The 26294-nt window shown below is 41.5% G+C and overlaps 1 protein-coding gene across 3 annotated transcripts in view; it reads right to left on the bottom strand.

Annotated features, from left to right (window-relative positions):
* Positions 1-26294, bottom strand: part of nrxn2b (neurexin 2b) — a 533986-nt gene that overhangs the window by 350524 nt on the left and 157168 nt on the right. Inside the window, exon 6 of one of the 3 annotated variants that reach the window (XM_061066075.1) lies at positions 1345-1362. The exons of the other annotated variants lie outside the window; for them this stretch is intronic. Coding sequence (XP_060922058.1) covers positions 1345-1362 — 18 coding nt within the window. The remainder of the gene's footprint in view (positions 1-1344; positions 1363-26294) is intronic. 3 annotated transcript variants of the gene reach the window in all.

Raw genomic sequence — 26294 nt, 5'->3', positions numbered from 1 at the left:
TGGATGAGCCAAGGTTTCCAATGAGAGAGCATCACCTTGTCTGGAAACATGAAGAGCTAGAGAACAGTATTCTTGGCATCGTATGCAAGGAAGGGAACTGTAGTATGTTGGTAACTTTCCTCGAAATATCCAAATATAGTTGAACAAAACTAAAAGTATATACATTAAAGACAATAGCTATTGCCTGTCCCAATTGTCAGTCACTTCTTACAATTTTTTAAAATTTTGTTTCATACTGTACAGTCAAATTAACCAGTACCTGGTGCACGTATCTGCCAATGTAATCACCCACTTGACTTAAGAAGTAAAAGTCACATCCATGAGGTGTCTACAGACTTTATTCTTACCCATGACTGAGCGTGCTGGCGGAATCATGCATTTGAAGAGCCTTTGCCATAAAGACACTTGTGTGTGACCCTCCACCTTTAGATGTAGCTGCGGGTCACATTTTGAGAGAGCATGGCTCGTTTTAATTTAATCCCTTACGCCATTGCTTTGATTGACAGAACGTGAAGGTCGCAGTGTGCCGGGGTCAAAGAATTAAGAAAGAAAGTAAATCTTTCTGTAGAGATGGTGAGAAAAGAATTGAGCATGATGGGCAGCATCAGGAGCAAGTCGCCGCTAATTTTTCTGACTCCCTCACTCACTGTCAACTCCACCAGTTTAAATGGAGCATTTTCATGAGACAGTTTCACATACACTCTGATTACCACATTCGTGTTCTTGGGAATAACTTGAGGTAGTTGAAGATAATACTTAATGGGGGATGTAGATGCTGCTTTAATTATCTGTTGCCTTGTAAACAGTCACTTTTGTAACAGTAACATCAGAGGCCATGGCAGCAACCTCGTGACTCCACCTCACCTCCTTCACTCTCTGATTTGCACTTCCTTTTTCTTTACCCTATATCGTTTCTCCTTAGTCATTTATTTTCTCTCCCACTGTGGGTGTTCGATGACCATTATCACAGTGGAGAACTCTACGGCAACTCAAAGAAAATGTCACGTATGGGAACACTTAATGGTAACACTTAAAGGTCTCATTATAACACCAAGTCAGTTATACATCCGGTACATCAATCTGTGCATTTAGGAAGCACAAGTGACTGTGAATCAATTTCACCTGCTTTGGTGCGAATGAAACAGGTGCAACAAAGGAAAAAGCAAGACGACCCCCTACAAGGGAATGTTTTACATATGGGGCCACAGACAGGACACCATCCCCCGAATCAGCAGGAGCGTGCTGAGTCACATTATGAGTTGCCGTGATGAAATTCAAGCAAGTTGGATTAGCCTGTAATTAAAAAAGTGCTACTTTGATTTTCGGTGTGGTTTTGAGTCCAGCCTACAAAGGGCTGATGAACTTGATTTCCATGACCGTTCTTATGTCATTGTGTTACCAACAAATTTTATTATAATTTCCTTTTTTGAGCAGTGTTCATAATAATGCCAATTAACGTGAACCTGAGCAATGTTTCTCCCCGTTTTACAAACACTTGTATATTGTATGATATGAGTGCCAAGGCTAGAAACATGGAACATATTCCATATGTACCGCTCAAGTCAAACATCATTTAGCACTGGACCAATGTTGTGAACAAGCCAAAGAACTTCTTTCTAGGATAACTCAACTGTACACTTCCTATGTGTGGCCATTTTCTGCTACAGTGACCAGGCTAATGTCCACATTCTTTACCTCAACAACATGAAAGAAGCCATCTGAAATACAGGTATAGATTATTTTTTTCTTTCAACGGCTCCAGTGAGTATTGGTTGGTCTTGGCTCATTAACTCTATATTGAACTGTAGAGAAACCATCTCACAGATGACAAAAAAATGTGTGCATACTTGCACAAAGCCCCTTATTTACAGTTACAATTACAAGAGCATAAGGTCTTAAATATAGTATGTTACTTAGTCTTGGACGAAAAGGTTAGAGTTGCGATGTGATGTGACAACCTAAAGAGAAACGTACATTTCCTTTAATGAAATACATACTCTTGCACAGTTTCTCATGAACTGTCACTCTGCCACTGTCAATAAAGTGGAGAGAAAATGAAAAACAATGTAGTATTGTTTTTGTGAGGGTTCATTGTGTTGTTTTATGTGTGTTCTTTTAATTGTGTGAGGATCCTTGGCAAACAGCCTGAAGAATTATCCATTGTAAACGGCTTTACTTAATATGGTAATGTCATCGCCGGCAGTGGAATGAAGTAGTGTAGCTGTTTAGTGTGTGCGTGCACGCTCGTGATCAGATTAAAAGAAACGTGTGCTGCGGCACAGAGTTGGCCTCTTGTTTGGAAACGAGCTAAAACACTATCGTAGACAAACAAAGTCTGATTTCTTTGTCCGTTAATGATGTCGATCGTTTCCAGTGTTTGACTCGGGTATATGAGAAAGCATAGGCACGACACAAGATTGATCCTCTTTTTAATGCCCACCAGTGATGTCTTTGAAATTTGGAAACCACAGAGATAAGAATTAATTTCAAATTAGTGATACACAATCACCAACATGTGAAGCAGGTATATTCTACAATCTTCACCACCCATGGGTTGTGCAAAACCTTGGAAGTTGATCACTGGCAAGGGAAAAGAAGAGGCTGACAACAGCATAGGTCAAGGAAGTAGTACATGACTGCAGCCCTTCCAACATAGCGTTATTTGTAACAGGGCCTATAACCAGTGCTTAATTTGTAAATCACAAGGTCCCGGAACGCATACAGAAAACGGTGCTGAAAAAAACATGCAAATGCCCACTGACAATGCTGTGGGACTTACAAGCCTTAATTTCAATTAATATCCATGTTATGAATTTTATGACAATAATTTACAATTATTTTAGGCTTTACAGCACAGGCAAATGCCCACATCAACACAGGTGGGACTTACAGTCAGCAATTCATTTCTCAACATAGATCTAACTTGTAAAACATAAAAAATAAAAGTTCAAAGCTTACAATAAATCACATAAATCTTCCATTATTATTATTTAAAGATTGGCTCGGCGGCTTATTAATAGACAGTATGCTCATATTTAGACCAAAACACACCACATCACGACCATGTCCGGATTCTCCTCCTCCTCCCGGAGGTTTTACTGCGTGTGTCTGTGGCAGTTCTGTGTCCTTTGGCCACCCACGACCTCACGGACTGGACTGGATTGAATTTAGCCAGGGGGGGTCCAACAAGATTTAGGAAGAGTAAAGATGATATGGTGGATGTGAGCAGAGAGGAACGGTTGGGAGTGTAAATTAAGTTCATTTGCGAAAATCCGCGCTCACATTCAGCACTCGCGATAGGAATGCTGTTGACAGCAACAAGTCACTCCATCAGTTCATCGGGGATGTCTTTTCCTCCGAGTCTCTGTGTTTTCTGTAGGCCCGTATGCCTGCACGCGGGTTGGTAATGTTAAAGCGACTCCACCTCAGTCTCTCCATACAGCGCACCTGCGTCCTCGGGCCAGTACTGTGCGTTAAGCACCTTCAGCTCCTCAATTAACTTGTTGCACAAGTTGCAAACACAAAAATCAAATGAGAGATTTATTACAAAACGTCACATCAGCGGCGGTGTGTCTTTAGCCGCCGCCGCCCCCCCGAGCCCTGGACGATGTAGCGGCGGACCTCTTGTCAGGGGGGGGGGGGCGTGGCGGCGCCGGCCCACACAGCATTCGCGATCGACGTATTGGCCACTTGTAAGAAATCACTTTTTTTTTTGGGCGTGACTAATTGGATGTGTGTCACACGCCGAAAGCGTGAGATTTGTCAGCTCTGTATTCATATTTTTTTCTATACGAGAGGAACCGGGTCAGCCCAAATAAGTCCCGGAACACGGGAAGGCCAAAACCAAGAGGTGCCGGATCCTGTTCCGGCATGATCCGGCACAAATTAACCCCTGCCTATAACACATAGGAACCTCCAGATTGGGTTCAAACACAAGAAAAACTATGAATTACCATGAAGACGTTGCAATGGATAAGACTGACAGTTGTGGCTCAAAAAACTATTTCTCTCTCTCACACACATGCACACACATACTAAACAGCAACCTGAGTTGGGTCAAATGCCAATGTTGAACCACTTATAAGGCAGTTTTAATGAGTGAAACCTCTTTCTGAAGACGTCTGACCTCCTGAACCTGCTACTGACAAACGTCAGAGCTGAGAAACATGGCTGTTTGCAGACAAGCATAGAGTTTGGTATGATGCATGGGATTTAACGTTGTGCATCTGACAACTTTCAAACTGCTCCCTTACACATATTAAGAGAACTACCCAAAATAAATGAAGGAATGTTAGTGGAAAGATAAAAAAATTGATGTATGAAGGAAGCTAAGCCAAACTTGTGTAAAGCGGTTATATCTAATCAATATTTCCACTGACATTTGAGGGTAAATGTTAAGAAACTATCACCTCTGATGTTTCACAGACCGGACAACAAACACACAGCAGGAGCTTAAATAGGATTAATCTGCTGATGTATTGGAGACCCTTTAGCTAAATGCTAACCTTTCTCTCTGGAGGCCTGTCAATGATGGATGTGGCAACATGAATCAGCCCGTGTGGCACGGAGTGAGACAGAGGCATTGAGCTGCGGAGATAACAGCTTCCCAAAATTAGATTATAGAAGAGCAGGGAGTATTTTTGTTCCTGCCGGCTCAAAACAACTGAGTTAAGAGAAGATAAAAAAAAAGTTTTGTAAAAAGACACACAAACTCCAAGATAAAATTCCAAATCTTAGTAGAAAAAGTTAATCAATAACTAAAACAAATATATATATAAATATTTATATATATTAAAACAAACACTACTTATTCCAGGTTCAGATAAAGCAAATATCTATTCCCATAAATAAAAAGTGTAAGGGCAAAAAGTAAACTGTGGAAAACACATGACTGTACAACATCATATTCTGCAGGAAAAACTTAGGGAAGAGTTCCGTGGAATGGATGTAGGTATTGTCTGCAAACACTGAAAAATGTACTGTCCCATGTTTATAAGGTTACAAAAAGGTGGTCTACAATTGTACATATTAGTACTGACTCTCAACTGGGAAGCAAGTTCTTAAAATATTTATCACACACAGAATTTGTTCTAAAGGTGAAAGTACACGTTCATTGTGTCTTGAATTTCACAGCTTTGTACGTCTACAAAACTCTGAATCTTCAGAAAAACTAGTACAACAGCTTTTCAATTCATTTTGGGTGGCAGGAAAAGGAAAATACAACATATAGTGTTAATGAGTCAAAATGAAATGCTCTTGTATCTGCTCATTTATAACTCAATTAATATATGCATGAAGTTAAGGATTCTGCAGTGTATAGTGTTGAGATAACGGTGATCAGTTCTTAATGGTAGTTGTTGTCGGGGGTGGAGTGGAGGGATGAGGAAAATGTCCACAAGCGTTGGATTGGAGGATGTTTTTGGACAGAAAAAAAAAAGCCTAGTTTTTGACTCAGATCCAAATCCACCCCAAAAAATATGACACCCATTTACAAGAAACATCCCAAATCCTATTCCATAAATTGGGGTGATGAAACTTTAAAACAGAAAATAGGAAAAAAGGAAATTACCTGCAAATGATCACTTTTGCAAAGTATTGATTACACACCCATTAACAAAGACATCTGTTACTGGTCGGGCAGCTGCTGGTTCTGAATTATTGAGTTTGAATGTGTGTGTTCAGGGAGAACCTGAGCGGCAGTGTCATCTCTCCACTTCTACACCTCTACTGAGCCTGCAGGGAATTTGGACTTACAAATGTATGTTATGTAAACCAATGCTTTTACTTAGGATACAGAGAAGCTCAAATTTTGACAACTGCTGTAACACAAAATGAGTCTGACTTGGGCAGAACACTTCTTTTTTCAAACACATCCCTGCAGCCTTCTCTAAATCAATGTCTTCTCACTCAGGTCTGTCTAACTTGCAGCATTTGATATGGTTAAGTTCCATCCACCAGGATAACTCCTGATCCTGACAATTAGCATTGTCATCCTATACAATGATGGACAAGGTGTCTCAACTTCCTTCCAATATCCACATATTAAGCTGAAATATCCTGGATACAAACAATGCCATTTTAATGGTCTTTGTCCTCTAATGTTTATATAGCAGGAAGCACTCAGGACTTGCTTCTGCACTGGTCCCACATATTGTAGTTCAGTATAAAATTCAACAGCAAACAATTATCAGCAGTCTGTGGCCACTGTTAGCATCCCAATCTCCAGCTCCAGAGTATTTTCCTTCTAAGGCACGTAACGCAGAACATTAACGCAGTTGCAATATTACCACCAGGGGGCTTTAAAACTATTCACATTCAAAACAAGTACATTACATTTATGGGAATTCAAAATAGAGGTCACGGTTAGGCATGGGGGTGTGGAGACGTGGGGTTGAGGTCCCGCCCATACATATGCGCAACCAATCATGAGTCAGAATAAACAGGAACCATCTTTGAGAAAAATGTATTTGATACTTTGGGGTTTACGACCTGCACTGCAGTCAGCCACCAGGGGGCATTTCAGATGCTTTGGCCTCGTTTTTCGGGAGAAGTCATATCGTCAACCTTTAAATACAGTTTAGTGTTGAAATACTAGAGCAAATGGGGTATTTCATCAGGGGGATGTTTATATTTGTACTGCTGCTAACAATGAATATTTCACTCATTAAGCCTCGGTGATGTATAGGCAGGTGGCCCCGAAGTGAAAGCAACACACACACACAGATCCATATACTTGCAACAGCGGCCGTACACATTAACGCACACAGCCTACACAGCTCTTCTTAATCAACAAATGAGTTCTGTTGTTAGTTGATGCTACAGTGGCCATTGACAGTGAACTAGCAGTGTGGGTGATGAGTTGCTTGTCTAATAACCAAGGCTGCATTTCAATTTCACAACCCAGTGAACAGCCTGCTTAGCCATATTGCTTAGCCTGGTGTCATATGATATGACACCAGGCTTAGCAAGAGGCTCTGTTTGTGTGCAGCTGTGCCGCTGCTGCTGAGGACGATAATGGCAGAAGAGTTGCACGTTAGACCTCATGGTTTACACTGATGACTTCAGCTGTTTGAGCCAACCTTGAAACAGGTTCAACACGGGGAAACTTTTGTTAGGAGGAACAAACACTTACGTACGTGCACAGAAATAAGGCAAATAAACATCTACCCCCCGCTTGGTGCTATGGGGGTCCCATTATATTACTGTAGCTTGAAAGTGACTTTCCCTTTATACTCATCCCTTTAGGCCCAGCCTGCGTGATCCATGCAGACAGCACTCTATGGCACTCTGGTCTAATTAAAGACTTTTATTCACAGGCTCCCGCTGCCCCTGCCTCTCCATCTTTGTTTGTTCTTCTGTGTCTAAGTGAGTTTGTTTTTCAGGCTCACACAGAGATTGCTGCAGCCATATTGGCTTCAACAATTGTCTTTCCTTGCTTCTCAATTAAAGCAAGTCTAAGAGCAAATACCGCAGACGGTGGCATTATGGGAATTTTTTATGTTCAAAAAAAGACTAAACCTACAAAAATGAGCAAATACCCATCAGGTGTTTGCATTCGACATTCACATAGCGGTGTTCTACCCACAAATGTCTTTGTGTCTGCAGCTGCTGTGGAGAGTTGTGCCGGTGGAGCAGCAGGACCCTCTCTATCACTCACTGCAAATCTATAACACCTCAGGCACTTTCTCCTCATGTACAAACGGGTGTCTCAAGATGTTGTCTGATCTGTTGTGTAGGCGTCCATTGATACTTGTTGGTGGGCGACGGCGGACATGAAGAACAAGATCAACACATCCGTTGGAAAGCTCACATCCAGATGCATGACTATTTTTGTCCTATTTCTTGGGAAGAACCCTGTGTTAAACCCATGTTCCATTGGTAAAAAAACCCACACGCACCCGTTAACATCTGGCTCTTGTCTGCAATGGAAATGGAAACATTCTGCATTCACTCGCGGGTCAAATCACTCTGCAGTAGACACGAGTTTTAATCGGCTCCAATTGGCAGGTATGGAAATGAGACATCCGGGTCAACGGCTAATTTGGCAAGACGGCGAGGTGAGAGAGCGCTACAGTTGTCAATGCGTTTGTGGCGTCGAACATGACGCACAGGGGGAAGAAAACAGGAAGCATGGCTCCTCTACAGGCAATAGGAAAGGAGCCAACTGCCTTTTTTAGCAGGTTTACTCACGTTTAAAACAAATCCCATAAATACCCGGAGAATTTGGTGTGAAAGACGTATAATATATGAAAACCTGCTCAGAGGGTGATCCAAATTTAAACCACATATATGCCTCCTTTGTTGCAAACTGGAATAGGAACGACAGACTGTTGTACTTTCCATGTATTAGCACCCTGTTTCTCTGCATGACTGCAGCCTCCTTTCTCTTGTCCCCCCCCCCCTCCCTTCTTCCCAGTGGTCATCATTTGCCTTGGATTTAAGGACACACACATCCTCTGAAGGCAGTAAGTTAATTAGACACTGGGCCCTATCTGTCCTACTCATTCCCTGTCTCTCGCTGGCTATCTGAAGGCTCAGAAGAGTATTGCTGCTTCTGTATTCCCACACACAAACACACACTAACACACACACACACACACCTCTGTGCAGTATCGTGGGCAGTCGCTCGGCGAGTGTATGTGGGTGTTTAATTGCATGTGTGCTGCAGTGTGTATGTGCCTCCTAAGGCCAGTGTGTATTTGATGATTGTTTTTCTAAGCGAAACAATACGCAAACAGACGACTTGTTCTCACATGAGCTTGGTTTGCATCAACGGCTGCTTTCCCCTTAATATGACGGCGGCCTCATCACAACCTTGTCAAACGTAGGAGACGTGACTCCACTGTGACTCCTGTGTCAATGTCACAAGTCTTTACGCCGCAGACATGTGAAGTGCTCCCTGAAGGCTCGGCGAGCTAACCTTGAACAAAGAACTAAGAAGATAAGGTTCGTCTGACACCTCAGGGTGTTTTGTGACAACTCCGGCCATTGTTCACAGTGAGGACAGAGTGGCAATCTATCGCTGAGTAATATGTGAAAGTTCATGGCATATTTATAGTAAATAAATACCACTTCCTTGAAAGACAAACATGAAAGAATGTCCCAACACCGAGTGTGTCGACACTGTTGAGGAAAAGACCAAATTAAATTGACTAAAACCTAGTTTATTTTGTGATTTGTTTTTTTTTCTTCAATGCCACAGTTTAGTTTCCTGTGCTGCATGTGTCATAACTAGTCAGCAGCACCTTGAAGAACAGTGACGACTTGGAGTCGCTGATTTGCAGTTGCTCATTCAATTTGATGATAAAAATGTTTGGAGTAAAATGACAAATAAAATTAGTTTTTGCTTAAATGTTCAATATAACCCGATGACTGTAACAGACTAAAGCATTAACAGATCGTTAGTAATCGTTGACTCTTGAAACTTAAAAAAGGGGATGAGGTTGATAAATATAATAAAAAATATAATACAATAACTCCTGAAGCAGATTGAACAGAGAGTCTTTCTATGCCACAGCTCAGAATATAAAATTAAAACAAAGAACATTCAGATATGCAATACTAGAGGTAAAACAAATTGTAATTATATTGCTACTGTAATTAAGTAAGTTTTTGTACAGATTTATTTTATTTATTTACGTGAATAGGTGCTAGCAATTAAACCTGACTATCAATTAGCGGTGTCATCTTTTTAAGATATAAATAACTTTTGTCTTAAACACGGTCCTAATTTACCAATTTAGTGATGAATGAAGAAAATTAAGTAAATTGTGAAAATACAGTGTTTTAAGATGTGTGGTTAAATTAAAGAAAACTAACACTATCATACCAACACATGCTTGAAGTCTTAATAATGCACACACACTTTATGTATGTCACATTGAATTTGTCATGTTGAATAAGTAGGATCATATATTATACTGATACATTATGGTGAAAGTAACTTGGCATAATTACAGGAAAAACAATACACCACAGTTGTATTCACATTCTGTAGATCATGCAAACATGTTACGACTGCAGCCTTTAAACATGATGCACATCTTCTCTTTTTACTTCAGCTTCTGCAGAGGATGTTATGTTTTTGACTGTCTAGCTGGATTACTCAAACACTATGGGATGGATAAAAAGATAACATTTTCCCTGTCTTTAACATTGTGAGCTACAGTACGTTCCTACTCTTTCACTTATTTCTCAGTGAGTATTTAATAGATGGCATGTTTAGGGGACTGATATTAATGAGTGTGTGCTATTTGGTGCAAATCTAAATAAAAATATGGACCTTTTGAATATAAATATGTTTTAGTAAGGGGACTGTTGGGTGTCATGCACTCTACAAATTGTAGTTTTCTTATGAAGATGTCATTGTGGCCAAATCAGCTATTTTTGGCAACCATGCACAATGCTAGCAGTACACAATATTGCTCTGAGTGACATGAAGCAAATCTGGCTTCACTAGAGAAACAAAAACAGCTAAATTGGATGTAACTTTTATATCATCATCACATAATTCAACTTAACAGCCCTTGAAAAGCCAAGTGTTAATTCTCCCTGACAACAAAGACCAGGTCGGCAGATTTGTTCCAGGCCTCCTACTCAGAGCAGTGAGCATCTGCAGTACAACACTATGTGCTTAAATATGCTTTTCACTTTTTAGAGAATAGACCAAGTGGGGATTTGTAAAAAGCTTTGTTTCTTGTACTCTATAGGAGGAAACAGAGATAAGAAAGGGCAAACAAGGATCAGAGCAATTCATCTAGATGTATTCAAACCACTGCGTAACCCCTTTTTATTGTGTAACAAAATTAAACACTGTTTGGTAATGAGCCAAAGGTTCACTAGATGGGCAACAAGGATAAGTATCTGAATGTTAAAATACATTTGCTAATTATCCCTAGAGTTTCCTTGGATTTTGTGGGTGGAGAAACAGAAAGGCAGCCCTGACTAGAAGTCGATAAACCTTATCACACTCCATCCACATTAAGGCGAAAGTATTGTATTTATTGTTTTCCTTTCTGAAGCTCTGCCTTGGCTTTATTCTAGCTGATGGGCCCATAGGTGGGGGTCAGGGTCTACACTTGTGTTAAAAGGTAAAGTGGCAGCCTGAATCCACTCAATTTCTCAGACAGAGAGTGGTGGATTACTCTCCCTATAACTGTTTGCTTGGCTGTAATAGGATCTGCAGTTTGTTGGTGCCATAGAAGGAAGGCACAACACCAACGTGGGGGGGGGGGGGGGCATGGAGAGGGGAGATCATTTAGTTCATTTCCAGTGTGTGCTGTTTTCTTTTTTAGTTTTTTTTGCTTGGTTTATTTTGGGCTCTATCCAAATCCAAGCTCCACTGAATAGGGCAATAAAAACCATCTCGGGTTGATGAGCTGCATGAGTCCTCATTATTAAAGCAAATTTGAATATAAAAGGACACGGAGTAGCAGTAAACTGTTTTACACATGTTTGTAGCTGAAGAAAATCATGCGAATGGAAAGATGGATGGATGTTACAGTACTGTAACTAGAATCACAAATACCAGTCCTAATCCCAACAAAGCAGGGAGAAAAGGTAAGAAGGAAAGTGAGGAATCTTCCCTCTTTCCCATCCAAAACCAAACTCTTACCATCAATGTTAATGTCCTCACCCTCCTCTCATCTCAAGCACTTCGTGCCCCCTGTATCGGCTGTCATTCAAATTTCATCAATATTTTAATGCTGATTTATGATTTAGGGCTGATCTAGCCCAACGCCTCTTAGCTCTCTCTCTCTCTCTCTCTCTCTCTCTCTCTCTCTCTCTCTCTCTCTCTCTCTCTCTCTCTCTCAGTCTCACCCACTCGCTCGCACAGCGCAAAATGATCCAAAGGAGCTCTGACACCAATAATTAAAGAGTTATTGAAATTAGCATTGACTGGCCCTCTTGTTGCTGCCGAGTGCCAGCAAAGATTCTCCGCTTTGATCGCGTAAGCATTCCCTAGATTCTATTAAACTCTCCTCTTGCGATTGACTCAGTCGCACAGATAAACACACACGCACGCGCGCACGCGCACACGCGCACACACACACACACGCACACGCACACGCATACGCACACGCATACACACACAAACACACACACACACACACAGTCTTCAAAATATAAAGTCATGCTACTTGGAAAATAGAAAATGGTGCTTTTGTAATTAAAAGATTAAAAGGAAGAAGGGAATTTGATTTGCAATTATTAAACTTACAATGCTTTCAATCATGAGCCCTGTGTAAATGCAAACACTGGTGCAGCTTCTTGCAGCTGAAGCTTTTCATTTTGGATAAGGCAGCTTGTACTATAGAAATGATGCATACGGGTGTCAATGCTGACACAATATGCAGTAACCCATCAAAAGAAGGAAACATGTCCTGAAGCATGACATCTCCTACTCCCCGCCTCCGCACACACCCAATCACTCTCTCTCTCGCATGTCAAATCTCCCTCCATTTGCTCCCCATGCCAGCATCCCCTCCATCCTCACCCTCTCTCCCTCTCTGCATATCCACCAGGACCACCAGGATGTCTCTCATTTCCTGTCCTGTTCTCTACAGTGACCCGCCCTCCCCTTCCTCACCCCGCGCGCGAGATTGCATGTGTGTCTGAGTCTCAACAAGCCGGCTCCTTTTGCAGCCCCGCAACCTTTCCTCCGCTGCCCTCACTTCCTCCTTTCCGTCTTTTCTCCCCACTGCCAAAGCCCATTCTCTCCCTCCTTCACCAGCTGCGTGGAGCAGGGAGCCTGCTGTGCCAAGTGCCATTTCATTAGCCTCTTTCTGGCAGCCACAGTAATTCTACGGACAGTTCCTCTCTTCCTTCTTTCACCCCCGTCCATTTCTCTCCTTCACTCTGAGCTGCGCATGCAACATCAACATTATCGCACCAAAATCATCATCCCTCTTGCAATACATCTCTATCTGCCTTCTCTCATCATCTTTTTCTGCTGCATTTCCCTTGCAATTCCCCACGCCAGAAAAACACACACAAATCCTTCCATCTTTCTGGTAGTTTTCTTTATTTATTTCCCTCTCTGAACCCCTGTTCCCTTTCCCTTCCCATTTATTTGCTCCTTCTTTTGTCTTACATTACCATTCCATACCGGCGTCCTGTCTACAAGCTTACATTTTCTCATCAGTCCAGCTCAAAAGCTGTAACGCCATACTTTTCCCAGATATGCGGCAGCAAACGAATTCAGCACCTGACCACATTTAGCCCTGCATATACGACCAAATGAGCTGTGAGATGAGGGAGGAAAGGGAAAAAAAATCAAAGGACCTCAGGAAAACGGGGAAGGAGCCGAGTTGGACGGACAAGTGGATGATGAGAAGGGAGGAGGGAAAATGCATTGATGGGGGAGGTGTCGAAACAGTGAAATATTCTCAGGTACAAACACCTCCCGCTGTGTTTCCCATGAAAGCTCCACAGTGTTGGCGCTGAGTCTTTTGTTTCTCACAGGCCTCTGGCACAATAAGTGTAGCACACATTTCCCCATCAAGACCAGCCAACTCTACCAGCACATACACACACAAGTGAATATTTACAGATAAACAAAAGGGTCGGTGGTTGAAGAATCCCAGCATGGTCATGATCAATCACACTATTGGATTAATGGAAAGTTATGTATAGAATCATTGTATAAACAACTGAATTATTCACTGTGCTGCCGTATGCTGTTCTTTGCCCTGCCTCTATACTGTGTGAAGCATGTAGGCTAGTAACAGCTCCAGAGGAAAAAACAACACCAGCCAGATCAAAAGTAAAAGGAAAACACCAGTCAGTGAGACTTCAGTGCAGAAAACGCTGGACTTTCAGGAACTCCTTTGGTTCTCTTTTTTATTGTGCATTCTTCACCTCTGGTCAATACAAGTGATCATCGTAACATAGTTATTCCGTCAGCATGATAATGGTTGGTGTTTAATCATGGAGAACATTTACCAGTGAATCAAACACCAATAACTTTTATGTACAGACTGTACATAAAAAAAGATTTACAAGATAAACTGCAATGGTTTATTTATGTGATGAAGTGGCAAACCATTAGCAGGATACGGTCTCTGTTCTCGTCTTCCCCCATGTTTGCATTTCCTGAAGTAATTTTAAACATTTATGGTGCACTTTATGTGTGTTCTAGATATTGGTAAATGTCTGATTTATTCTCTTTCTCCCTTTATAAAAACTCATATGTAGAGTACGTGTCAATCATAACCACTCCACAAACATCTGACTCTCAGTGGTTGTGACATGGCTGACTGGGAGGGCGGCTTTAGGAAGGAGAGATGAGTGTGGGAGGCCTGGTGACTAAGAACACACGGCCACAAACAATGTCAACTGTGCCCTTCAGGTTCACAATTCAGACTTCTGACACACTCAGAGACAAAAGCTTAACATCAAATCTCAGACCTTTTGTACTTGGTCAGTATTGTGACCTTTTTACAAGCATGACTCAGAGAAATGACAATATCCTGTATGTAATTGGTTTAAACACATTGTACACACATCACTATAACAAAATATAAATTATTATGGGAGACGTTTTATTTAATCTGTCTGTTAGGGCTGGGCCATATTACTTTGAATCAACATCACAATTATTGAAGACTTTTACCCCGATTAGGTTTAATGAACGATCATTTAATAACACATCACTCTACACATTTTCTATTCTTTGCCAAGCCCTAGCCCTTGTTACGTCAGCCATTAAACGTGTGGATGTTTGTGAGAGGCATCTCCTTTCTGTTTACTGGGGATCCGTGGCTGCATGCACTAAAATCAGATACTGTGACCAGCTCACACTGTAGACTCAGACATACAACTCTAGATAAAGATGGACGACATGGCAGCTTTCCAAAATTGAACCGAAAGTGCCCCGATTGTCGCCTGATGGCTGTCTGCAGTACAGGTGATAAAGCCTGCCTCATCCAGGTTAGTGGACGGCTCATGGACCAAACCAAAAAATCAAAGTACACATCAAATATTTCTCAAAGATGGGTTCTGTCATTGAGGGTAGTTCTTTCTCCACTTGCTCAAATTCTAATCTTTCTGGTGAGTTGGTTTTAGGTTTATATTTAATGGGATGGCATGTTATTATTGACAGCTGAGACTGACCCGCAATTAATCAAGTGGATTGGCAGGACCTCACTACCGTGCCTCCATCACCTCAACCATACTGCACAGACTTTGAATTTTGAAATTAAAAGAGACAGGCACAAGCTGGCATTGAAGGAGCCATAGCAAATGTAATTAGTTACTTCTTGAGTCTTTGCACTGTGGAGTTTAGTGTAGCCAAATCACCAGCACACCAACCTACCAATGAGTCGAGCACATGAGTGGCTGGCAGCACTGCACACCACTGCTTGGCATATTCTCATGTGTCCACTCTGGCATGACCGCATTTCTGCCAACCATCAGACACAAATGCTTTCAGATACCCAACACAAATCGCCACCTGCCATCAGCCCCATTATCCTGTGTGCAGGCCTCCCTCTGCACCTCCGGCCAGATGCTGAACAAAGACCATAATACTACCAGTGCAGCTACACAATTTATTTGTGCAGTGTCGGCTAATTATGCCAACATACGCAGAAAGCACTTCACATCTGCAGTGAGGTAGCTTTTGGAGTGTTAGTCAAAATTTGATTTGAGATGCGGGGCAATCCCGAGCCTGGGCAGTTTGTTATCTCTCATGATGGGATGTGTTTACTGACATCTCCAATGACTGTTACAATAGCTACCTCTGAAATTTCAAACACATCAAACCAGTTGGTCAGGGCAGAAAACATGCAGCTTAGACCTGAAACTGAGAGGGAGAAAATAATAATTTCACTCCCTGCTTGCTTACACATGAGTTTATCCATGCGGGATGCCTTCAGCTCGGGGAAAACACCAAGCCAGGAGTTGGCAGCCATTTAAAAAAAAGACACCCCGTCCATTTATCACAGCAGGCCTCACCTTCTTTTGTGTTCGCCAGTGACAACCAAAATAGAAATCAATGTGTCTGGGATCGCATAGGAGCCTGATGCATTAATGTGGAATCGATAGCTAATGTCACACTCATTTTTCCTCATTCACCAACCAACATAGGCCAAGAGGAAGGCGGGAGCTGGTCTGCACCAGTGGGGAGTGACCGAGGGTCAGTGGACTGAATGAGAGAGGAGACTTCAGGTGGCATGATGGGATTCCTCATGGAAAAGAAAATGCTGCTCTCATGCACTCTTCATGCTTTCTTCTTCTTCCTCACTCTGCCATTTACGCCTTCTACTCACTAAATTTAGGTTTTTATTCTTATTCATCCCAGGATAAAAAATCTAGTCAGAATCAGCAGAATTCAAAAAACATAAATGTTTCAGGTTTACTCATAATTTACTCATTCATTGTGTATACCATACCTGCCGTTATACTGTGTATATATTCACATATGTATATGTATATTTCAATATCTCATACATGATTCACAGTATACATTATCATCCAATCATCCTGCATCTCTGCACTTCACCCAACAACATGTCTTGACAAATAATATTTCCATCTGCTGTGAAAGGTGTATATTCTCTATATTTTTGGTTCCTGTTTTTATTACTATTATCATTACAAGGTTTTTTAAATTTTGTGCTTTCAAGTGCTCCCTTTTATACCTCATTCTGATTATCTGAATTGCATTAACGTGGGATCAGTAAAGCTCATCTTATCATATCTTAATTAAAGATCACATCCTCAGCTCTGAAACGCTTTAGGGAATATGTGCATTGATGATGTCAAGTTGACCCAATAACATCTTGTAGCTAAATTTTGGGATAAAACATAAAAAAACAAGATTAACTAATATAAAAAAGACCCCATCATAAAGCAATGATAATATAGCAGTTGCCATGCCATAGCCCTGTTTTATACAAATCCAACCCAAACATTCTGAGGTCAAAGAGACCTATCACAACAGCAGAAAAGGTTCTGCTTTAGCTCACAGAAATGCATCACACTGACAGTGACGTCTTGATGTGCAGTCATAGGACGTCTGATGAGATCATAAGGAGAGGTAACTAAATCTCAGACTAATATTAAACATTTGAAGCAAGACTCCGCGTTCGGAAACATGCACGCACAGCACACAGTTTCTCTCCCTCCAAGCCACTACAATCAAAGATGAGGCCTCCCATAAAAGCCAACTCTGTAATAATCCTCCAGTGCTTAAATATTTATGGGCCAGGGCCTACAATCCTCCACCTCTTCTTTATTATTTGTCAGCACAAATGATTTAGCCCTGGGAAGTTTACTTTATAGATACATTATTGGGGCACTGCTCATTGTTGGTTATTGCACTCCCTATACAGAGGGCGCCGGTTGAAATAGGGTAAACAGAACTCTTCAGAGTCCATGGCATTGTAAACAGAGCAGTGTTTGGTCGCAGACAGGCAGCTCTCCACTGTGATTGCCATGGAGAGAAAACCTATACTTTTGGACGAGCTTTGGTGCCGAGCTTTGAATGCAGGCGAGCTGTTAAGCCTGTGTGCACTGCAAAGCTGGTGTCAACTATCGCTCAGTGATAAAAACCCAGACTGGAGGCCTAATGCAGTTCAAAGGATTGTTGTTGTATTTTAAAAGCAGCTTGCTTTTTTATACTGTTCCTTGTTTTGAGTGACAAATAACAAATGGCAATCATACCAAACAAATAAAGAAATAGAGATAAATATGAGATTTGAACATATTGTAGCCAATAAGGATTCCTCCTGTATTGAGAAAGAATGTCACACACCCGCTGTTTATGTTGTGATCTGAGCCTCTCTGTTTTCATAGCAGGTCTGGGTGTGTGTTAATGCCTGTGTGTCCCCCTCTGTCAAAATGTTGGCCCTCTCCACGTTCATAAAGTGAGATGTCTCCGGCAGGAATGTAAACATGACGTGGGTGGACACAATAATTTTGGGCCACCCGTTCAATGCTGTGACATCCTTCAGAGACACAAACACTGCAAACACACCCATCACCGGCCCACCTCGGTGCAGTTAAACCACCAACCACAGACAAAATGTCCTTTTACCCAGTCCTTACAGACTTTCAATTCTTCTGAATGGCAGAGTAGCCTCAGACTTTTGGACTATGCTGTAAATCTTAAGTTTCTCAAAACATTTGGTACAGAGTGAGAAAGAAAATCCCCCAAAATGACACCACAACTTCAAGGAACGGAGAGAAGTGTTTCCGCGTGTGCGTCCGAATGTGCACATATGCAATGTGTGCTGTACAACAAGGTGTGAGCATGCGCAAAAAAAAAAAAATGTGTCTCTTGAAGTGGCCCACAGATTAAATTACTTTTTCGGCATGGACGGTAGGGAGGGGGAAATTGAGAAAATGATTAAAAAATAAATGGAAAAATGATTTCCCATTCTGGGCCCTGTCACAATGGAGGGAGAAGGCAATGGGGCGATTGCATGCTTATTTGTCTGGTTGGGGCCAAAGCACGCCCGTTGTAGCTGCTCATTTAAGACATTACCAATTTATCCTCCTCTATCTATCCAGCGCACTGCTGACCGGGGACTCCTGGGCCAGATTACCTAAATGAAATAATCCTAATCTCTGTTCGCAGTTAATTATGTCCACAGCAAAACAATCCTTGCTCGACCGGCGCCTTCTCAGCCCGCTGAATTGGTCCTCATGTGAATATACAGCGGGTGACCTTGAAGCTCACAAGCTACATGTAGTTCTAAGCCTGAGTGTGAGTGTTTGGCGGGTTGTGTTCTGGGTTTAACATTTCACAGGTGAACTGAAAACTGGAAAAACAACAAATCCTCCTCAAACGTCACAGTGACTTGAATGAGATTGTGATATTACAGCCACTAGTGGCAGCAATATCACACAAACTTCCATTAACTTCAAATCCTATACCGTTAACCCTGAAACCCGATAGCCAGCACAGAGCAGAGATCCGTCACATGCAGGATGCCTCCACTGCCCTCTCCTTGTAGCGGGCCACGCACTCACCGCCTCAACCTCTGCACCTTCATCCCTCGTTTATTCTAATCGGCACCGGGGCCTTGGACGTGCCGGGGGAGGGGGTTGGAGAGGTGGGGTGGAATGGAGGGAAGGGCTCCGTCGCTATCCATCAGGAATAAGTTGCCTATAAATTGCCACATCCACATCCACACTTCACCAATCGCCACATAATTACATTTCAAAGACGTGGCGTGCGCTGACCTCAGAGAGGAGCTTGCTGTCGTAAATAAAGGGGACAGTAAATCTCCAGGCTCTGCTCTCTCTGAGCTTCTTGACGTCGTGTGTGCACATGAATAAAAAAATACATATACTTACACATTCATGCTTCTTACTGTACTTGGCAAGTTAAGTTTCTATGTTGAGTATGTAATCATATCAGCATAAGTTTGTATATATGTCAATGTACATGTGACTACATAAACTCGCACACATCTTTGCAACCTCCTTCAAATCCTTGCATTTTCTCTCTCCTGAGCCCCCTTCCTTTCTTTTTCTGGTCTATTAGAGACAAGGCCTTTGTGGTAGTTTAGAATGATGGATATAGTGATTGTCTTGTCCTGTTAATTCACCTGTAGAATGAGGAGGGGCCATGGCGGTTCCTAGGGTTCAAAGATCCAGTGTAATGTCCCTGAAACATTATAATCCCATTTATAGTTGCAACCAAAGTGTGATGCATTGGTTTGATGACATTTGCTTTTTGATTTAAATCAGAAAAAGGATATGATGTTACTCAGCACGGTCGTTGGTGAATGGAGAAACCTGTAACCTTCAATAGGAGCTTACTGCCACTGCAATTCCAAAGACATACACAGCAAAGAGCTGTACAGATGAATCCATTTGAGACATTTTAAATCTGAACTTCAGAGGGAATGACTACGAAGCTGTTTAGAGACATGAACTCCAGAGAACATCCGTACAATTGGGTGCGTTCTCTGGACTTTGCCTTTCAGGTATGAAGAATGAGCAGGCGATTGTCCGGATATCACATGTTTCTGTTTAATTTTCATTTTTCAGCGACACTGGTATAAGCCGTTATCACCAAGAAGCTCTCTTAACATCTTTGTGTGTGTCTTTTTTGTGTCAGAAACCACTTGTACATCCTCAGATATTTGTATTATCTTAGTTTGTTTCAGTTGCAGGTCCTTCACATGTTTGAAATGTCTTCAACACATCAACTTGCTCGCTGTGAATTCTACGGACATTTCCCTGCTGTATTCTCGCATGAGCTCACTCAGACAATTACTGGACATTTTACTGGGGGGATGCAAGGAAAAAACGTCCATACAATAACGGCAGTAATGAGAATTTATGTACTCTGAATTTGAGGAGAATGTCTGGATTTCAGTGCATGTCTCAAAGCTGCAAAACATGTCAGAACAGGCTGACGAAGACAGACCAGGCAAAGCCCCTCAGCAGTTTTGTTTCTGGAAAACGGAAGAGAGCGATGCTTTCAAACAGTTTTCAAACAAGGCCCACTGGACAGCCTTCCACCATTACCAGCAGCTGAGTGCAGGCTGAGACTGAGCAAGGGCAGCCAGCACAAGGAAGCCCTGTTTATGTCCTGCTGCTCCGACCCTATCTGTTTGCCATCCATCAGTACTTGACAATCCTGACAGCTTAGAGAGAGATAGCACCTCAATACCACTGGGATAGGATGGGAAAAGATACAAGCACAGACCTGGTGTGTGTGTGTGTGTGTGTGTTAGTGTGTGAGTGTGTGTGTGTGTGCAAGGGGAAGGAAGGGTCATGCCTTGCCACTTACCACTTCCACATCCTCATCGTACACTTACGATATGTTGACAGACGAAGACAGAGACAAAAACAAAGGGCAGAAAGGGGGCAAGGAGCACTAAGGGAATATATGTCTGTCTCTGTAGCTGTGTGTATTTGTACCTGTGTACTTTGTTTCTAAGTTGAGGCAATATACAACCCTTTTTAGAAACAAAACCAACATAAAGTATGATATGTGGGACTGTGAAATCAAAATATGACATGAGTAGCAGAATACAATCAAACAAAAAAAAGGGCATTTTACTGTTTATAGAAAATGTACTAATACGACATATTCTTAAAGGCTTTGCACATATGTGTATTGTGTCTTCATGAGATAAAAAGATGGATTAGACTGTTTCCTTCAGCAGGACCAATAATTCTAATAAATAGGGTTAGATCCATATCAAGGACATATAATTCATGGGTAATCCGGAGAAAATGTATAAAAGCTGATAAAATCATATTTTAAGGTTAAGATTTCCACAGCATGATAATAGTTTCAGATAATATCAGTTATTTTTTATAAATCCAGTGCATTTCATGAAATGTAATATTATCATGACAATGTAGTTGAAGTAAAAGCACTTAATGCGGGAAGAAAACCACTGTGACCGTGTTGTATCAAATCATGATAAAAACATAAATTATTATTACTCATGCATTAATGGAAAGGAAGGATTTTGCAGTTGCTCATTTCAATTCTGTATTTTGTGTTCACCAGCAAATCATTACTATCATTGTGTTGAAGTAGTCGACTGATTATTTTCTCAAATAACCAACTGATTGAATGTTTTGTAAAAATTCTGAAGATAGCAAGAAATGTCACAAGAGCTCAGAATTATTATTTTAGGTAAGATTGATTCTGTCTGTCTTTTGATCGCTCTTTCTCTCTCCTTTACACACCCCCACATACACACACACACACCCATGTGGGGATACTTCTGTTGTACATTTTATGGTTGATGTTTACACGTTCACATCTATTTTTATTAGGGATTCAACTTGTAAATGGAACACCTATCTGCATGGAGGAATATCCTAAGTATCCCACACTACTGATTTCAGTTTGTTTTTCAATCGATGTAGATTATCAGTCTCGCTTCTCTCTGCCATTTTCTCTGTATGTATGTGGCACATTGGTGCCAATTGCAGAGTGTGACAGGCAGTCAAGGGGAAAACGAGTTGCACATGCATTGTTCAGGTAAGATTCTGTGTTGAGTTGGATTTTCTTTTTCTCGCAACATTGGTGATATAACCATTATTTTTGTCCAAATCATATACAGTACCATGAAAGCTAGGATAAAGATGAGACAGTATTCACAATGACTGACACAACAGCATTTGCAGCCAGAACCAACATCCCCCTCATTTTGTGACTCACATACATGCACACACACTAACAACACAGGCAGCTAAAAAGGTCAAGTAACACACAGAGGGAGTGTGACTTCATTCTTGTTTCAGGAAGAAATTACTCTGCTGCCTGTTAATATAGACAATTAGAGTGCCATATTGACATTTGACTGGGAATGTTTTTGACAGATGCAAGGACGTTTTCTTTGGGTATTCCTGATACATGGCGGGCACAAGTACATGAGGTCACCATGACTTTGACCATAGCTGCCAAATTTAATTAGTACATTGAGTCCAATTGATAATTTGTAATAAATCTAAAAGGATTCCCTGAAGGTGTTCCTGAGATATTGTGTCAACGTGAATGGGATGAATAGATAACCTGCAAACATATCGGCTCTGGGTATTGCCTGTTAAAAACACATTTTCCTGCCACTTAAATAGCAATGCTTACAGTGCATATGCACACTTAATGCTTTTTAAACATGCTGTTGCAGGAGGGTGTCAGCATGTGAAGTATAGGGATTTTTTTTGATGCACAAAACAGTTGTGTGTACATAATGTCATACTGATAAATGGGAGGAGGGAGTTCAACACACCACAAATACCTAATATCTAAAATATATACATACTAATTTATTTAATTATCAACAACACATACACACGCATCTTTCACAGATTCAGCATGGTGTGTTAAGCACAGCGAGCACAAACAAGTAAAAAGAATATCAAACAGATGTGGATTCATTGCTGAACAGCACAGGTAAAATCCTGAGTGATCCCGAGGGAGATCTTAGAGAGGTAGGCCCTCTGAGGGTGATATCAAAGCATAGTCAGGTACCAGGAAAGTCACACACACTCTCGTGCATGTACACACACACACACACCAATGCTGCACGCACTGAAGAAGAGATGTGGCAGAGCCATACGGACTAAAATGGATTTAGTGACAGTGGATTGGGCTGGCATGCTGGGCAGGTAAGTGCACGCTCTGTACTGAGCAGATGCTTCACAGACAGGGGTGGTTGTGTGCGTTTTGGGGGAAGAGACATGCCATGTGTATGGTCGTTGGGAGGTTATGAACAACACACCATCAAATGCATGTGCTCATGCCAACTTGTTAAACGATGTTTTTGTGCACACAAATCTTCTCATGCAAGCGTTGATGTGCTCGTCGGTGTATTCACAATGGTTATCTCCCTGAATTAAACGCATAGCTTAAAACACCTCATAGAAATAACACAAAGGACCAGAAAGCACACACACTCCTGCACCCTTGAGATGCAGTTGCCAAATCCATCACCTCAATAAACAGATAAACACCCAAACACTGTAAGATTCCCCGACAGGGCATCCGGAAAGCCCAATCACAGTTAATAAGGGGACTAATGAACTCTGCTCATTATGTAGATGCTAATCATGTAACACAATCTTGTAATTTGACACACTTGATTTGTGAGGGAGGAACCCTTCGCCTCTGTCCCCCACCCTACCGCGATCATCGTCATCCGCCCACAATCCACCACTCCCTCTCTCCAGTCAAACCATGCTTTGCCATTAACAATCCGAGCATGTCACAGTATGAAGCGTGTGGCGCTGCAATGTGCATAATGATGTGCTTAGGCGTGTTTCACACACTGAGTAGTGCAATAAGGGAAGGGAAGGAGAGAGAGAGAGAGAGAGAGAGAGAGAGAGAGAGAGAGAGAGAGAGAGAGAGAGAGAGAGAGAGAGAGAGAGAGAGAGAGAGAGAGAGAGAGAGGGAGAGAGAGAGAGAGAAAGTTGGAGCTGTCATTGTATAGAGTCAAGGTGACTGACGGTTGATGTTCCAGTAGGTGTGTGGCCCTGTACACATCAAATGTACATTATATTGTACACAATGAACATAGTTGTACACCCACATACACACATACACTTCTTATCATCAAGATGGAAGCATGTACGAAAACTGCAGATACAAAGTGTGCCAACAAGTGCAGGCTGTTTTGTGACTAAGGCAAAGTCTAAAGATCCGAAAACAATGTCTAATTAAAAAATAATGAGGAATGAAAGGACTCCAGTAAGTAATGAATGCTTTTTACAAACAACAGATCATACAAGACCTGTGCTGACGGAGCTCAATCAATTATATGTGGGATGTCACTGTCAATTAAACTTCACTGAGAAACCCGAGTCCAATCTGCAGTACATTAGTCATCTGCAGCTCTGACTATCTTAACTCCGACAGTCAGAATTTTATAATCAACATTGTATAAAACAATCAATAATGTGAGCTTTTTTTTACTATACCCACCTTTAAACACACACTAGTATTAATACATGCATCACATGCATCTGAGTATGGAACTAGGACACGGATCATGTTGTTGCATCTGATAAATAATAGACCTATAAATGACCAACCAAGGAGACAGAAGAAAGACACATGATGTCAGTGGAGCTGTGTGAGAGGCTCTACCATTTATCAACAACTGTCTACGGCCAAATATCTACAATCACCTTTAAGCTTGATTTGCTTTTATACAGAATGAAATGAGGCCTTAGTGGTTTACTCATGTATTATCAATGCCAATTAGGATATCACTGACACATATAATGGTAATTGCAGTAAAGAAACTGTTGACTCTTTGAATGCCAGATATTATGCTGCTGATGATAGCAGCAGCGAGAATTGAATAATGAGTAGGAATTAGGGCTGCATGATTTTAGGAAAAGATGCTATTTGAGATAATGTAATTTAATATCGCGATGAGGATATGACCTGTGATAACTTAACAAAAACAGTCCCTGGCTACTGACGCACAGACCATGGACAGCTCCACGGCCGGGAGAAGGAGCACAGCCCGGCAGCAGCACCACCAAGTTGGGGGCAGACACCACAGCGCATAGACAGCTCCACTAAGTCCACTTACAGTGTTAATGTGGGATCTTGTAATACATGTTTGGACCGTGAACAGTTATTTTTTTACAGATTTCAGTGGCTCTGTCAGTAATTTAATGCTCCTCTCCGTGTAAAGACAAACCGAGCACCCCGACATGTCCTCCAGCTCTACATACATTGACTAAGTTTACAAAGTGTTGTTTTAATGGTTGTTTTAACCCAGACTGAGTTTACATGTGTCCGATCTTAGATAGAGCTGTCTTGCTTCATCAAATCACTGTTTTCTCTTCTTCTTCTTCTTTTCTACTGACAAGTATTCATCTAAGACACAGGCCTCAATCTGATTGGCCAAATATATTGACATGCAGAGCCTGAATGCGTGGCGCATGGAACACCATTTATAGCAGTTTTTGCAATCTTTTGCGACATGTCTATCGCGTACGTTGATATCACGATGACGAGGGATTTTGATATGTTGCACAGCCCTAGTGGGAATGTTTACAGAGTAATGGTGATGACAAATCACTGATAATAGCCATGATATGAGTTACAAGATTGACACTGATCATTTTCAGAAAGAAAACAAGTTCATTGTTACTTCCTGTAAATGTGACAATGTATCCATGTGTTTGTGTGGCATTGTGGCACATTTTAATCCTTGACCTTGGCGTTCTATTCTTTGTTGTCTTCTTTGACTTTAGCTTATATGAGAATAGCACATAATAGTGCTCTGTGGGCGATGGAGCAATGTTGTTCAACCCTTTGGTAACGAATGATATTTTATGACAAAACTGAGCGTTCAGCTATTGTATCTAATCCAACCTCATAATCTGCTATTACAGGACCAAATCCAATTTTCATGTCAACAGAGGCGGCATCATCCCACACTTTGTAGTACACTGTCACAACAGACTGGATGTACAGACGCGTCGCTTTCCCTGCAGATTTCCACCTCACGTTTTCTAAATTCCCCAAAATAGTATAGGTTCTGCTTCAGTTGATTTATTGCACCGTTTTGTGAAATTATATTTAAAAGTAGCACCGCATTATTAATTTAATTAATGCATTCATTAATGTCTGTTTTGCATTAAATACTCTTTAAGTTGAAATGAGTTTTGTCCAATCATAGCCCAAATTCGCACAACATCGAGGTCATCAAATTGCTTGGGCCAAAATTCCAAAACTCCACGATATTCACTTCAGTATACAAGCCAAAATAGATCCTCACAATGATAGACAGACAATGAGACAGGTAAGACCCTGAGGACAGATCGTCGGGGGGGAAACTGAGAGGAACAAT

The sequence above is a fragment of the Limanda limanda genome, chromosome 22, assembly GCF_963576545.1.
Source record: "Limanda limanda chromosome 22, fLimLim1.1, whole genome shotgun sequence".
Classification (NCBI taxonomy): Eukaryota; Metazoa; Chordata; class Actinopteri; order Pleuronectiformes; family Pleuronectidae; genus Limanda; species Limanda limanda.
The sequence above is the reverse complement of the archived record's forward strand: the minus strand, read 5'-3'. Positions and strand labels throughout refer to the sequence as shown.